This window comes from Colius striatus, chromosome 4, assembly GCF_028858725.1.
Source record: "Colius striatus isolate bColStr4 chromosome 4, bColStr4.1.hap1, whole genome shotgun sequence".
NCBI classification, from domain to species: Eukaryota; Metazoa; Chordata; class Aves; order Coliiformes; family Coliidae; genus Colius; species Colius striatus.
In genome coordinates, this window is record NC_084762.1 from 20,435,684 (window position 1) to 20,451,539 (window position 15,856).

A 15,856-nucleotide genomic window follows, 5' to 3' on the forward strand; every position below is an offset into this window, starting at 1 on the left:
AAATTAGAGTTGCAACCTTTACTGGGGGAACGGGTCTGTTTTGCTATAGCAGCATAACCTGTTTCACGGTAGGAAAACAGACTGGTACTTCACTGTTCAGGGCTGGCCATACCCAGCCATTTACCAACGCTCTGCGCTCAGCTTTGTAAGGTGTTCCAGAAGAAAAAGCCGTAGGATGCTGTAATCCGTTAAAAGGAACTGCGAGGCTTTCTCAGGTTTAGGATAGGGAGCGCTCCCCCTATTTGCAGGACAAATAACCAACATCCTCGAAGGGCTGGAAGCAGGAGGATGCCTGATGTCCTTCTCTTCAAAAACCCCGAGGCAGCAGAGCCGTAAGGCCGTGGCGGCCGGCGCGGCTGTTCCGCGGAGTGCCGCTCCAGTGCCGCGACCACCGACGGGGCCGCCGCCCCGAACCTGCTCCGCGCCCGCCCCCGCGGGGCCGCACTACCTGCGCCCTCGCCCGCTCCCCGCCCCAGAGGAGCGGCCGCCCGCCCCGCTGAGAGGCGGGCGCGCTGGTGATTTGCCTTCGCCGCCCGCAGCTCCGCTCCGGACAGCCCGCGGGGACCGGGGCTGCAGCCGCAAGAGCCGCTCGCTCGCTCGCTCCCTGGCACAGGGGAAAAGTTTGCTGCTCTTCTTCCTTCCTTCTCCTCCTTCTCCTCCCCTCATAGACAGAGCCCGCGGCCCGGCGCGGCACCCCCGGGCAGGGGCATGGCGGACTGAGCGGCCGGGCCGGGGGCGGCCGCGCCGCACCTGAGGGACGGGGCGGGGGCGCCTGTGGCCGCGGCGCCCCGCGGACGACCATGCGCGGCGGCGGGGGCGAGCGCTAAGCCCCTCTGGCCTGGTTGCCCCCCGCCGGCCCGGGCTATCGCCGCCGCGGGGGGGGCTGGGCTGGAGGGCGGCGGGGAACCCCCGAGGAGAGGGGGAAGCGGGGACCTCGCCTGCCTGTGCCCGCCCGAGCGCCATGCCGCGGCGGCTGGCCTGGCTCTGCTGCTGCTGGGCGCTGCTGAGCGGCGCCTGCCGCCCCGCCGAGCCCGCGCTGCCCGCCGAGGGCGGGGAGCCGCCGTCCGCCGCCGCCTCGGGCTTCCTCTACCGGCGGCTAAAGTCGCACGAGAAGCGGGAGATGCAGCGGGAGATCCTCTCGGTGCTGGGGCTGCCCCACCGCCCCCGGCCGCTGCCGCGGGAGCCGCCGGCCCCACCGCCGGGGCGGCTGACGGCGGCGCCGCGCTTCATGCTGGACCTCTACCACGCCCTGGCCGAGGGCGCGGAGGGCAGCGCGGGCGCGGAGCGGGGCAGCCGTCCGCCGCCCGCCGCCCCGCCGCCGCCGCTGCCCAGCCCGCAGGACAGCGCCTTCCTCAACGACGCCGACATGGTCATGAGCTTCGTCAACCTGGGTGAGTGCCGCGGTGCGCGGAGCCCACGCGGCCCCCAGACGCCCGTGTCCCGGGGAGAGGAGGTCGGCGGGGGGCTTGTCGGGCGGGACTCACTCGGGGCTGCGCGGGGCTCGGCCGGGACGGCAGCGCGCTTCGGCGAGGAGCAGAACTCCGTCCCGCTCGCAAACAGTGCGAAAAAGCCCAACCCTAGAACGCAAAACCCGAGGGGGAGAGAAAGAAAAGGGTGTATCGTTGTTATTAAAAAATAACAGCCTTTTTGTCGTCTCTATGACGATAGCGCTTAGAGCCCCTCGTTCGGGATTAAACAGGTTCCCAGGCAGCGGTCGGGGCTACGCCGGAGCGCGCGTTGCATCCTCTCGGTGAAAGGTCCGGTGGGGCGCGGATGCCCTTGGGACTGGAGCAAAGTACATCCTGTGCTACTCCACGGTGTCCCTGTCTCCTCTCTTTTTGAGGGGCTCAGAGCTAGCGTGGTGATGAATATGTGACTCCCTGGAGGATACTCTGATGATCGAGCCTGGGAACCGTAATGAAAACCTATGTTGTGTGGCAATCTTGAAACACGTACTGTTAGACATCAGTCTGCTCTTCAAACAAATCATCCTGTCTGCGTGTTTCTGATGTGAATGGCTCCGAGTTGGACAATTCAGTGGGAGAGCCGTTAAGCTTTTTACTTGAAGGAGCCCTGAATACTAGACTGCAATTGTAAGGAAACAGTGTAATTAGATTCAGCCTAATGTGGAGAGTGAAAATATTTCAGTTGGCAAATTGCAATTCCTTTTTTTAGGGAATTCCTGTGAGGCTCAAGTGTCTCAGCCAGTCAGCTGAAAACTGTGTCTTTTCACTAGTGCTTCCAGAGCACTGTGCCAGAATGATGACACCTGTAAACACCTTCTTCTTTATTTCCTCATCTAAAGCAGTGATATGGCACAGTAGCAGGAAATCTATCTGAGCTTGCAGTACTGGTAGATGTGTTCAATAGCTTTATGTCATGGTACATGTATTTAGAACAAGAGCTGGGTAATTTTTGTGCCTGATGGAAAATCCCATAGTGGGTCAGAAGTGCCGCCCTTGCGCTGCACTTGGTTGTTGAAGGGTTTGTCTGTGTTGAAATCGAGGTGACTGCAACTCCTGCAAGCACAGCCAAGCTGCCCAGGGTGCTCAGCCCTCACAGCAGCACAGAGCCCTGTGGGCTCCACGTCCTGCGCACATATCTGTCAGTATCTCAGCTTTCTTGTTTAAAGTTAGGTGATGCTGCCATCTCAGAGCTCTTGTACCTTTTTTGATTGAGACATCCTGAAATCGTCAGTCAATAAAGCCAGTGTGGTCTGTGTCAAGCTCAGATCCCGAGATATGGGAATACTCCTGGTGTTTTGAGTCCAAAGGGCAACTGTTTATGTATTTCTCCCTTCCCTGTCTCTCCAAACCTCTCTTTTTTTGATATGCGGAGCTGCTGCTGCCGCTGTCTCTGTTCTTTGCCTTGGGGACTTCCAGGACCTATACTTGGAGCAGTGAATTTAAGAAGTGTGAGGTAGGCTGTAGCTGCCTGTAAGCAGTCCCCATAACACCTTTTATATGAAGGATGAGGAGCAAGGTGCTTTATTTCAGGGAGAAATGTGAACATGTGGCTTTAGAGAAGATATTTAGGTGCTTGCTTTATAAAGCACCAGGAGAGCAGTGTCAGACAGTAGACCTGAAAGTATGTGTTTCTTGTGACCGAACCAACCCCAAACCAAGCCACATTTGTAGGATTCAGATCAGTTCTGATCATTTGGATCTAGACACTTATGTAACAACAAGGAAAATTATTCACGTAGTGTAGTAAAATAGCACGATTGAAATGCTAGTTATGAGTCTCAGGAAGTATGAATCAACTGCAGAAATTTCTCATCAACTTCCAAGTTCCGAGTCATAAACCATAATGTCATTTAACGGGATTGTTTGTTACCAGAGTGTTGGCAAATCAGCGGACTCAGACCAAACAGCTGTTCGGCTGTTTTCTGTAGCTCCTCTGACATGTCAGGGTTTTTTTGGGGGTCTTTTACATGTGTATTGTCATTTACTTTGTCACTAAACAATAATTCATGCCGGAAAGCTAAAGGAAGCCTAAGGTTATTTTTGCGATATAAAACCGAAGGTGTGATGGGAGGAAGCCAGCCTGCAATCTATCATAGTGGTTTATGAGATGGATTCTAGAAAATGCAGCAAAAGATGGTGAGATTCCAGCAGAAAGGGAAGACTTCCTGACCTCAAGGACACTGACTATTCCCATGGAGTTTATGCCAAGCAACTCTGAAAACCCACAGCTGGAGTCTCTCTATAAGCAGACATCACCAGAATCGTTTTACTTGGGGTTTTCTGCAGATGATCAGACCTATTGTAACTTCTACTTGATTAAAAACGGTTTCTGAAGGGCTTTGTCTGTATTCAACCTGAAAGACTTTCCACTACTGAAGGGTTAGCTGCTGAAGAGCTGTGAGGGGCTCTTGCTGTGCTCTCAGGATCAGGAGTGTGCGGTGTTCCATGGGTGTACCTGGTGCAGGTTACCCTGAAGCTGTGGGTGCCTGTGGGGGTGTGAAGTCGTTGCAGGTGGCCAAGGTGACCTGCCTTCAGGTGCTGATATTGCTTCAACTGCAGTTCAGAACCAGGAAAACTTTTGGAGATGCATCTCCTCGTGCTGGAAAACCATCATCTAGGTCAGCTGTGCTTGGTTGCAAAAATTGGCAGATGTTGATGTTTGTTTAAAAGTGCATTTAATTTTTCCAGCCCTGTAGCCCCAAAAGAGTCAGTAGCTTGTAGTCAACTGCTGATTTTGAATGTGTAGTGCTCCAGCCCTTCCTGACCAACGGCTGGGGATACAGCAGATGTGTTTTCTGTCTGGGGAGGGCTATGTTTGCATATGTGCTCTGGGTACAAGTCCTCCTTGTCAAGGTCTTGCAAAGCTGAGGGACTTTGGTGAGATCACTGATTATTCAGGCAGCTCAGGCCTGTCCCAGGCTCAAAGGTGTTGTCTGGAGAAACAGTTTCTTAAACAAAAATTGAAAAAAAGAGAGATGTAGAGATGTGGAGGTTCTCCAGATACAGGGAGTTGCTGTCTCAGAGAGAGGACAAGAAACATCAGTCTTCAAAGCGTAGAGTCTGGGATTTGTCTTTCCTACCTGGTGATGTCTGCACTGTAGTATGGACTTGCGAGATGTGGGCAGTGATTCCCAGAAGGGCCGATTATAGAGGGACTTCAAGTGTCCAGGGTTTCTAGGAGAGACTCAGCGCTTTATTTTGTAAAGCACCTGGAGAGCAGTATCAGGGAATGGAGAGAAATGTTTGTTCCCATTACAAGTAAAAACACGTGTTAGATATAAACCAGTTCTGACAGTTTAGATAATACATTTCATCAGGTTAGATACCAAAAAATAATTTGCCAGAAAATACTATCTACTCTTGGTAAACCTAATGCAAATTTTGGACAGAAGATCCTTAAAACTATCTTTTTCAGGCATTTACACTAGGGTGGGTCATCTTTCCATTTCCCACATTAAAAAAACACCTCCAGATATCTAGCATGGATGGAAAGTTGTGCATTTTAGATCTCTCTGTTGGGATTTATCAGATGAAGCAGAGTACCTAACTTCTGTGCCAGGGGAATGGCTGTACAGCAGGCTTGTGGTGCTGAGGGGGGGCATTATGGGCCAGGTGTCCTCATGAAATTTTTCTCGTCTTGTAGGAACACTCTTGATAGCACTACATGGCTTGACACAGAACTGTTGGGAAAATAATATCTATTAACATTCCTTTTCTGACTAGTGTACCTTCCTTATGGCACCAAATAGACTTATCTCCTCCTCCTCCTCCTCACTGCAAAGCAGCACGAGGTTGGTATCGAGCTCTCACTTTGAAGCAGTGACACTGGACTGACAGCTGAACTCAGGCAAGCGTCCCTATATTTTGCTGCCAAGTCTGTGTTCCTCACAACAAACCCCTTCTCCATCAGTCCAGGGAGATGAGGAGGGAGAGAGCACGACTCCAACCAAGCTGCAGACTAGGGCTGGGGGCTGCAGCAGATCTAAAGTCTTCCTTGTCTCCTCTGGTTCATCAGTGCTGATATAAAGGGGAGCTGCTCTCCAGTCCCAAAGTCCCAGGCTGATCACAGAATCATAGATTCTTAAGGGTTGGAAGAGACCTTGAAAGATCATCTAGTCCAACCCCCTTGCCAGAGCAAGACCTCCTAGAATAGGCCACATGTCTGTGCCATGTGTAGTGGCAGAAACAAGGCTCTCAAAGACTTTGTTACTTTAACTGTGGCCAGAGTTATTCCCTGTATCATGAAAGGTGCTGTGGAGCAATCTTGTGTCAAAATAGGGAAGAAGCTTTTCTGGTCCCATGCCTTTCTATTCTGGCATCCACACGGAGGGGAAAAAAGCCTCATGCTTCCCACAGGAAAAAGCAAGGAATCCTGTGACAGTCTTTGCTGATTTCTGCTGTGACTCAAATGTGAGGCTGTTGACAACTGGATAGCTGTGCAGAAAAAGTCTGAACCCATCAAAGCCTCCAGAGATAAGGATGGTAAAAAGCGTGCTTCTGGGGTGTGGTGCCTGGTTATCCTCAGTGCTGTGCCTTTTTGTGGCAGACTGACAGTATGGGTTCACTGTGTCTCTGTACGTTTGGAGGGCAGGTTTTCCCCTTTGTCACAAGATCTCACAGGTTTCTTGAGAGGATTTCAGACCAAAGGATGAAGGGAAACCCAACTGTTTGCCAGGCAATCGTGCAGGCAGCCCTGGAGCTTTTCCAGGTTGATTTGAGTTGGAAACGTGGTGAACAGCCTCTTTTATCTTCAAATCCCCAAACCCCAGGCAATCCTCTTCTTCCCTGCAAGACTTCAAGTATCTGCTGGGGTGAGGATGATCCCTTTTGGTGCTCGAAAGTTAATTTAGGGCTCACTGTATAAATATTGTCTCTCCCCTTGCCTGTAAAGCAACAACTTATGGATGTGATGTCTTCCAAACAGGCTTTTCATCTTTTTGGCAGCTGTCAACTACCAGATTTCTTTCTAGGAATGATCTTGCATAAATCCATAGCAACTTAGGTGCAAGTAGTTATGCCTTTGGTCCACACGACTTTTCACAGAAGGGAAGCGGTGCTCCAGCATCCTCACATGCATTTCTAAAGCTGGTGGATTTTTTCATCTGAAGGGTTTGATGAGCCCACCTGTCTATTTCCTGGTATTGTTCTTGTTGCCAGGAGGTAGGAAATTAGGCAACCAAGATGTATCAGGGATGTTGCGTGATTGTACTGACAGCATCGTACCATTCATACTGTCATCCCATCTGTTTATACTCTTGGCCACATGTTGTAAAGGTCAAGACATTTACTCCCAGGGAATAACGGGAGTGTGTGATGCTGCGGATCTGGCTGTGCTGCCAGCTGGCTGTGTACAGCTTCGGCGTGCGAGCGCTGTCCTCCACGTGTGTCCAGAGCAGGCCAGTATTAGAAATCATGAAGCTGATGATGGGAGTGATTTTGCTGACTTCTGCCAAGGCTTGTATACTGGACTTTGATGCCAAGATAGATCCCAAGTGTCAGAGAGCAGCCTTACATTTGCTCTTCAACTGATGCAGCTCAAGGTCCGTGTTTATGTCATCTTGAAGTAGTCATTGCTTGCAGGTTGCCTGCTAGCGTGCAGCTGCCTGATGACACAATTAAAGAAAGGGCAAACAGTATCTAGAAGTCCTCAGCTCCTTCAGACTCTGAATCTGAGGGACTGCAGTCATCCTTCTGCCTTTGGCTAGGAGCCCTGGAAGATGTGTGGCTCCCGGAGAAGCTGCTGTTTAAAACCTGCACTGTTGAAGTGAGTGGAGGGTCACATTTGTATAAGCAGTTTATCCAAGTCTAAATGACATCCGGACTAAGCTTCTGGAACCAGACTGTGTGGCGTTAGCAGGACTATTCTCTGTCTTGTGAAAGCTTTTCAGACCTCGAAGATTTACACTGTCTTAAATTTGTATGAAACGTTGAAGTCTTTCTTTTGACAACAACAAAGTGATTGTGATTGGAGAAAGTTTGTATTGCTAAGGCAATCTTGATTGATTCAAGTCGAATTTTGTATATGTAAATAAGTAAAAAGTTACCTTTTGAATTACAAACCCAGGTGTGGAGTCGGTTTGTTTGGATTTTTTGATGAAAATAAAAGTAACACTTACTAGTTATTTTCCTCAAAGTTGAAACTAAACCATTTCTTATTAAAAATATTTTCTTTTATCAGCTTTCTTCCAGCTGGATATGGGTGGTTTCATCAGAAAATCACTTGGGCAACTTTGCCATGTATGTCTTGTGCTGAGCTCCTGTAGGGAATTCCGCTGGGGAGCTGCAGGTCCTTGCCAGGTGTAGTCCGATGTGGCGATGACACTCTCTCTCATAGTTTTAAATATAAACTTCTAAGTGTTGTTTGTGATTTAGGAGGAAGGAAAGTGGTGTTTAGACTTTCCATGCCATGGGAGCATGATCTTTTTAAGTCATCTTGCCTCATTTCTACCTTGAGGGGGTAAGAGGAAGGTATGAGTTACATGGGACATAAACAGTCTCATTGTGTGTTTCTGCTTATCCCAGCAGATGCACAGCAATGCTATTAAATACAGTTCACCTGCTAATCAAACAGCTGTTTCCATTTGACCATTTATATAGCTACTTGACACAGAGCAAATACTATTGTTTGAATAGAAAAATGGCTCATGGCTGAAAGATTCCTGTTTGGTTTAGCAGACATCAGACCCCTGAGGTTAGGAGACTGAGGTTGAGGACCAGAAGGCTTTCTTCCATGCACTTGATCCTTGGAGACTGTCTTGGGTTCACACCTGGGTTCCCTATTTGATGGGGAAATGTTTTTAAACTGAAAGAGGGTAGGTTTAGATTGCTTGTAAGGAAGAAATTCTTCCCTGTGAGGGTGGTGAGGCACTGGAATAGGTTACTCAGAGAAGGTGTGAATGCCCCAACGCTGGAAGTGTTCAAGGGCAGGTTGGATGGGGCTTGGAGCAACCTGTTATAGTGAATTATGTCCCTGCCCATGGCAGAGTTGTTGAACTGAATGATTTTTGAAGGTCTCTTCCAGTTTAATTGCCATGTGTTTCTAAGTGTGGAGAGAGTGCTTGGGACTGGCATTCTTCAGCTGGGACACACTGAGGGGAGGTGCATGTAAACCGTTCAGCAGATTGCTTTTCACCTTTTTTCCAGTCGTTGTTGACAGAGGATGAAGAGTGGTGCCTCTGGCACTTGCAGCAGGGGTGGCTGGCCCCAGCATCCCAAAGAGGTGCCTGCTCCCGTGGGAGCCCTGTGGCTTCCTGCTTCACACCCAGAGCAGGTTCCCCAGGCGGTGCCGTTGGGAAGGGCATGGGGCAGCACCAGACACAGGGCTGTTGCAGGGGAAGAAAGCTTAATTGAAGAAACCGAGTCTCTGTGGGATTGCAGGGGTGTTTAACACATCATACTGGATCTAGATTCCTAAGAGCTGTTATGAGTCCAGGCTTGTAGTAATTGAACTTTCAGTTACTTAGACTCGCAGTCTAAGAAACAGCCTTGTAGGATTGAGTAGATTTTCGGGGTGGGTTTTTGTTGTCATTATTTGGTTGGTTGGTTGGGTTTTTTTTGTGGTGATGAGGTTTTTGTTTTGTTGTTAAGGGCACAAAGATTTTGACAGCGCTGCCTGCAGTCCTTTTTATTTTACGTTGGAGTGTTCATCATAGCACAATGACAGAATTGAATCAGTGGTAGCAACAGTGGGAATTTTTGGCAAAAAAGGATAATGTAGACAAAGCTGAAGTGTTCTGCTAACTTAAAACAGTAGCTGTATTTTCAGAGAGCTAGACATGACTGTTTTGATCCAATGTGGTGTTAATCACAAGAATACATAACTGCTTTCCTATGAACTTTCCCCTTAAAAATATCCAATGATATCACCTGATGTTTTGCACGAACGCTCAGTATAACCAGAATTTAGAACAGCTGGCTCCATATAAACTTGGAATATTCATAGGTCAAATATTAGTGTATAAATAAAAACATTTTGAAAATGAAAACAGAAGCACAGTATTTGAAATATACTCAGCGTGCAGATGTACTTCATGGCTTGAATAGCTTTACAAATTAATCAGGACAGTGTTAACACTTGTTCCGAAGAAGTCAAATTTCCCGATAATAAATGAGAAAGTGTTTTTTCAAACAGTATTCCAAAGATGTGTTATTCCCTGCATTTTAATGGTCGTTTGCAGCAGGAGAGCCATATGAATCAGCTATTTGAAGCGCCCTTTTAAAGAAGATGTATTTGATCAACTGAAATTTTACTGGTGTCAATTGGAGAGCCACAATTTCTTTTATCAAGTGCAAGCTGTTAAATATGTTGTGCTTAAAGCATGCACACAAATGTCCGTGGTGAGGTGTACAACCGCATGCAGGCGTGGATGCAGCATTCTTATCTTGTCGCTTACTGCACCATGTTTGTGTGGCATATACGATTAAAGTATTAGACACTCTGTTTGTACAAGGGCTAAGAGGTGACATAATGTCTATTGAAGCACAGGCATTTAGCTGCACACTGGGCAACAAGGAGCACTTAAAAAGTGAGAACAGATTAGAACTTGTGGGCAGGTTGTGATAGTCGTCCTGTGAGCCAAGAGGTGTTGGAGGGAGGAAAGGGTCTGCAGCGTTGGTGTGAAACAGTGGTGCCTTCGTAGAATCATAGAATGGTATGGGTTGGAAGGGACCTTAAGACATTATCTAGTCCAATCCCCCTGCTCAAGCAGGTCCAACTAGATCAGGTCACAGAGGAATGCATCCAGATGGGTTTTGAAGACCTCCCTCGTGCATCCTTGTGTCTCCTGGATTTTCCAGACCATTTGGAAGAAAAATCTGTCAGAATAAAGCTGTAAGCAGTCAATCCCAGTCTTTTTACAAGGCATAAAATTGGCCAAATGAGTTGCAAAACATGTTTAACCACAACAAGCATATGCAAGATGCAAAAGACTTGTGTGCCTCTGGCTTTGTAAACTCTGTAATAAAAGTTGTTTGAGCACTTACTGCAGCTTAACTTCCATATTTTTCAGACTGTGTTAAAAGTATCTGGGTTGATTGGAGGCTCTGTATCAGGGAAAATAAGAAGTGGTTGGAGAGGTCACAGAGGTGCAAGCTTCTTCTGGCTGAATCCTGATGAGCAGAGGCTGCAGTGGCAGTCTTTAATCACCAGATGCTCTGCAGGAAAAGAGGAGGAAGTGTTTTCTCTGTTGTTTACCATGGACTTCCCATTCACATTTCTTCTTATGCCCACACTGGTGCTGTTGTCCAGCTCATCTGTGATAAATGCACTTCTTGGTGCAGGAAAAGGCCTTGTAAGCTTGTAATATACCTGTGTCTTCATCACGATGACAAGCCCAGTTCCTCAACACCTTTGTGTGCAAGCAGTGAGAGGCTCCTCTGCAAGCTTTGTTTTGTGTGTATGATTTCGATGCAAAATACTAACAGCATAGCTCTAAAATTTAAGCCTGGTATTAATTGGTTTTTGAATATTTAAACAAAGGTTTTGATCCACAAGTACAGAATCCAGGTACTTGCCTTAAACAATGAAGCTTGGAGAAGAAACTGCTCATTTTAGAAAAGAACAGTCTCTCTTGCCCGCAAACCATCACACTGAAACCACATTTCAAGCATGCAGACCCTTTTGCTTAATTATTGTAACATCAAACATCTTTGACATTAAAGGGACCAAGCAGTGGCTTTGCAAGATAATGACCTGTTTATAAAAATAATTTAAACAGCTTATGAAAAAGATAAACATACATGTCCTGCCAAAATTCACTGTATGTTCTGCAGGCTTTGGTGATTGTGAATCTCTTGGCTTGTCCTTGCAATTTCTTTTTTTTTTTTTAACCTACAAAGGCAAAAAAGGCAGAGGGGGAGGGGAGTGAAGCAAAAAGAGAGGTGTAAAAAAAGTTTACATATTTGAGGAAGTTCCAACTTATGCTATGGAAGATAGCTGGAGAGAAAATACACTTTTTTAACAGGCAACAGTAGAGATTTTCAGTTTGAAATATCTCCATCTTGTCTTTGCATGTGATAGTTTTTACGCTTGAATCATTGTCCCTTCAAAAAACGGTCCATTGTGCAGGATGTGGAATGTTTGCTATTTACTAAATAACCTGAAGATACTTTTCTATCTCTTATTCAGGACCTCAAAACCCTTCATAAGCACTAAATTCTCACAGTGTGCTCTGACAAATGTAAATTGCTACTATACTCATTTTCAAAATGACTAAGCAGAGGCTTGGAGGCCATGACTGGGCTGGGGCTATGATGAGGTCTCTCAAATTCTTTCTTCGAGTCCTGCAATCTAACCCTGAAGCTGTGTGCTGCATGTTGAAGCATCAATCAGCTGGACACCACAGGTTCTCACTTGACTTAGACTTTAGTCCTTGCCGCTTGTGAACCTTGCTCATCCATGTTGCAAAAGCTGTGCCTTCTCCATTAGGGGCTCGGCTTCTCAGAGATGCTTGCAAACAACTAATCAGTGGTAACACCTGATGGGTGCTACCTGAGTGGGAATATCTCCCTGATATCCAGTTATAGATGATATTTGCCCCAGTTGGTGACTTCTGCAAGAGAGCAACTCTTCCTTATGAGGAAAGGGAACTGGGGCTGTTTAGTCTAGAGAAGAGGAGACTGAGGGGGGTCAGTTAATATTTAAGAATATCTAAATGGTGGGTGTCAGGAGGTTGGGACATCCCTTTTTTTCTGTTGTATGTAGCAACAGGACGAGGGGTAATGAGATGAAGCTGGAACACAAAAAGTTCCATTTAAACATAAGAAAAAACTATTTTACTGTTGAGGCGAGGGAGCCCTGGCACAGGCTGCCCAGGGATTGTGTGGAGTCTCCTTCCATGGAGGTCTTCAGGACCCGCCTGGACATGTTACTGTGTGACCTGATCTAGGTGGACCTGCTTCTGCAGGGAGAGTGGACTAGGTGTTCTTTAAAGGTCCCTTCCAACCCCTACCATTCTATGATTCTATGATTCCTTTTGAGTTCCTGATCAAGCAGCGCAGGAGACACCTGGGTGCAGTGGGTAGTTGCATGAGCCTGTGGGCTGGCTCTGGTTTTATGCAAATGTTGAAGTGCAGCTCTTGCACATGGATGTAAACTGGCATCCATGAGGAGCTGAACAGGAAAAGTGAAAGCAGTCACAGGCTAGCACATTTTTCACTTGAAGCTATTGGAGAGCCTAGTAAAGGTTTGGTTAAGTTTTGGTAATGTCCATGGTAATAGTAATAACGTCCATATTGCAGGATGGTAATGCCTTTTGATAATGTTCATGCTGCAGAGAAGCTAATAGTTGGTGTTCTGAGTGAGCTGATAGTTTTGTTGAGAAACTTTGAATAAAAATGCACTGTAACGGCTGAAGTTGGTATAATGAGTCCTTTATATTTCAGGAGCTATTGGGATTGGGTCTGCCTGATACTTCTGCTATCACTAGTCTCAGTAAAAACAATTTTATGGGGTCCCAAAGCAGTCTGTTGCTTCTGGCAGCCACAGAGCTGGCAGCTCCGACTCACTGAGGCTTGACGAGATAGTTCATTAATTCATGGCACTTTCCAGAATAAACATGGCAAACCTCCTCTGAAATAACAGACGGTAAATCCTCCTTGTCACTCAAGACTGCACATTTGTCTTCAGAAAGGGGCCGTGAAAGAAGCTGTCCATCTCCTAATGAGTGGGAAAATAAATAGAAAAAGAATTGTGCATTGTGTCATACTTGACATGGCAAAGCTTCAGGGTGGAATAACAACAAACCTTTCCTCCTGTCTTAGCCCTGTCAACTGCGGACCTAAACCGAGCAATGCCTACTGGGCAGACTATCAGATGGCGTAAACTATCACAGCTCTTTGGCGGGGATCCCCAGTGGGAAAAACGGCCTTTTTTAATGCCTGCTTTGGTTCTTTTGGGGAACGTAGGTCGTCGGGGATGGGACCCTCTGATTTCTCTGTGCTGCGAGACTTGTGAAGGTTGCTACAGGCTAAGGTTGCTGGGAGCGCACAGATGTTTTGTGCAGCTTGTTATTTTCTATGTTGGAGGTTATGAGTCAGATTACTGTTACCAAAATGTTTATGTGAAATCATTTCTGAGTCATATATTTGCATCATATACAACCTGTCTGACAATCAAAACATTCAGCGCTCAGCTAATGATTATACTAAGTTTTCCAACACTCTGCTCCAGCATAACATAATTACATGGCAAAGTGCAATATATTACTTTGACAGGGTTCTTCATGCATCTTGTGATGTCAGAACATCGTCGCTGCTATTATTTGAAATTATCAGAGAAATATGGACTTTATTGCATGAAACAAAGTTAAAAATAGTGAGAAGCAGTCCTTCAGAAACATGCAAATGTTCCTGGAAATGAGTTTTCTTTGTCCCCAAGAGAACATACATTTCAGGGAGTTGCATGGTGCTTTTAACTTTCTTGTCTCCAGAGAGATGCCTGATTAGGGCTTATTCGTGAATTGACAGAATAATTGTGGATATTTGCATGGAGAAATGGTTTGAATACTGGGCTTTGACAGCTGCCAGGGAGGCTGTTTGGTAGTTTCTGTATAATACAGTTTATGAGATGGAACCAAAGTATTTTTAGCAGCGTGGAAAACATAAACAGTCTGTAAACTACAACTTCATGCACACTGTGTTTATCTCTTTTGGGAGTTCTAACATAAATAGGAATTGCTTACAAAAATATTCTGAATAATTAGGGCAAACATTTTAAGATTATATTTACCTTCAGGTGTGTGAGAACTAGGGCAAGAGTGTTTGCTGTCATGTCCCTCTGAAACCAGTAACTCCTCCTTGAGATGAGGAAAAAGGAAGCACCCCCCAAATCTGTACTAATGAAATAGTCAAGGAGATGAAAAGTACATGGGAGCATAGGGCTGCTGATTTGTTTGGTTTTTAGTAACTATCTGTGGAAAAGTGTGTAGCTATTGAAACAGAAAATTATTTTAGGGTTTACTTGTCTGAATTCAGTTTACAGTCTTTCTGAATTGCCTTTGGGAGCTCGGTTACAAGTGTGAAGGGCACTGACAGGTCCATTTAACTGTAAAATGCCCTTGCATTTCGTCACTCTTACCGAGCTGGCAGAGCGCAAAGAACAGGGTGGATTATGATGACATTCTTTATGTTCCTAGTGAAAAAAATATAGACAATACAGTAGTGGGATTTCCCTGCTGCAAGTGTCTGAGCCGTGCTTAGTAATTAGGGAGCTCGCTTTTGGAGCAGTAAGGAGCATCTCCATGCAGTACGAATGCACACCATCTTTGCTTATGCACTCTCCTTGGCCAGCCTCAGTGACAAATACATAATTGGACTATGAGGACCAATATATTGTGAAGTGTAGCGGAAAATGCCAAAAAAAATTCCAGTTGGACGAAGTCCACTTGTCCTGTGCTAATTTCTAGCCCTGTAAACAAACACAGCTGCTGAATGTGGAATCAGTGCTCAGACTGGTTAAAAACAGTGATGCATTGCTAGTGAGATCACAGCAGAAAAAATATGTAACATATGAGGCAGCAGTAAGGATCAAGACTATCCTCAGCTCTGATTAGTTGTTTCTGTTTGTATATTTTCATCTATTTATGATGCTGTAAGGTAACTAGAATGTAAAGATGGCTTTTTAATTGCGAGACCATTCAACTCAGACAGACAGAGTATCCGTGTTGACGAGACAGTTGTCATGAGCTTTTGCAAAAGGGTCTGGATTGGTGACCAAAGTCTTAATAAATGCATATGTATGTATTTTATGTATATCTCTTTCATACCAGTATGTCATCACTTTAAACATCTGTGCTTTGTTGTTGATTGTTTATATACAGAAAGGATTTGTGCAGGTAGGTTTGCCTGTTGTTTAATCTTTACAGGAGTCTTGCATTACTGAACAAGGGACATGAGACTTCAAACATTAGAAATCTTGGGGGCAAGCCTGCTAGGTCATTGACAAAGCAGCAGTGTTTACACTGTAATTTATCTTATGGCCCACTTATATGTTTTGACGTCCCTGAGCTAACTAATTGCTCTGGGGGAAAAAAAGAAGTCAAGAATGGTCTTGGTTACTGCAGTAGAAAAGACAGCTTCAAACCTCTTATGTCCATCACATCAGTTATTTAGAGACTGCTGCATGGTCATCCCCAGATCTAGCAGTATTGGACTCTTGTGGCATGCCATAATGCAATGAAGTAATGCACTTGATGTCATACTGTGCATCACTTATCCGAACCAAGCATTAAAGATACTTCTTTTTCTTCCTTGGCTTTAGGAAAAGACTAAAGGAGCTAGATAGATCAGGTGGAAAGTCATGGAGAGTGGATGAGATGGAATATATTTCACCAAGTATGATTGGAGGAGTTGTTAGGGAATTCTCAAGTGCAACACACTCGTATGTACATTTT

At 46.1% G+C, this 15,856-nt stretch overlaps 1 protein-coding gene across 1 annotated transcript in view; it reads left to right on the forward strand.

The window, feature by feature from the left end:
* The first annotated feature begins 512 nt into the window (after nucleotides 1-512).
* The window catches only part of BMP6 (bone morphogenetic protein 6), a 95,172-nt gene continuing 79,828 nt past the window's right edge, over nucleotides 513-15,856 (forward strand). The window contains exon 1 of the mRNA XM_061994701.1: nucleotides 513-1,391. Coding sequence (XP_061850685.1) covers nucleotides 962-1,391 — 430 coding nt within the window. The 5' untranslated portion in view covers nucleotides 513-961. The remainder of the gene's footprint in view (nucleotides 1,392-15,856) is intronic.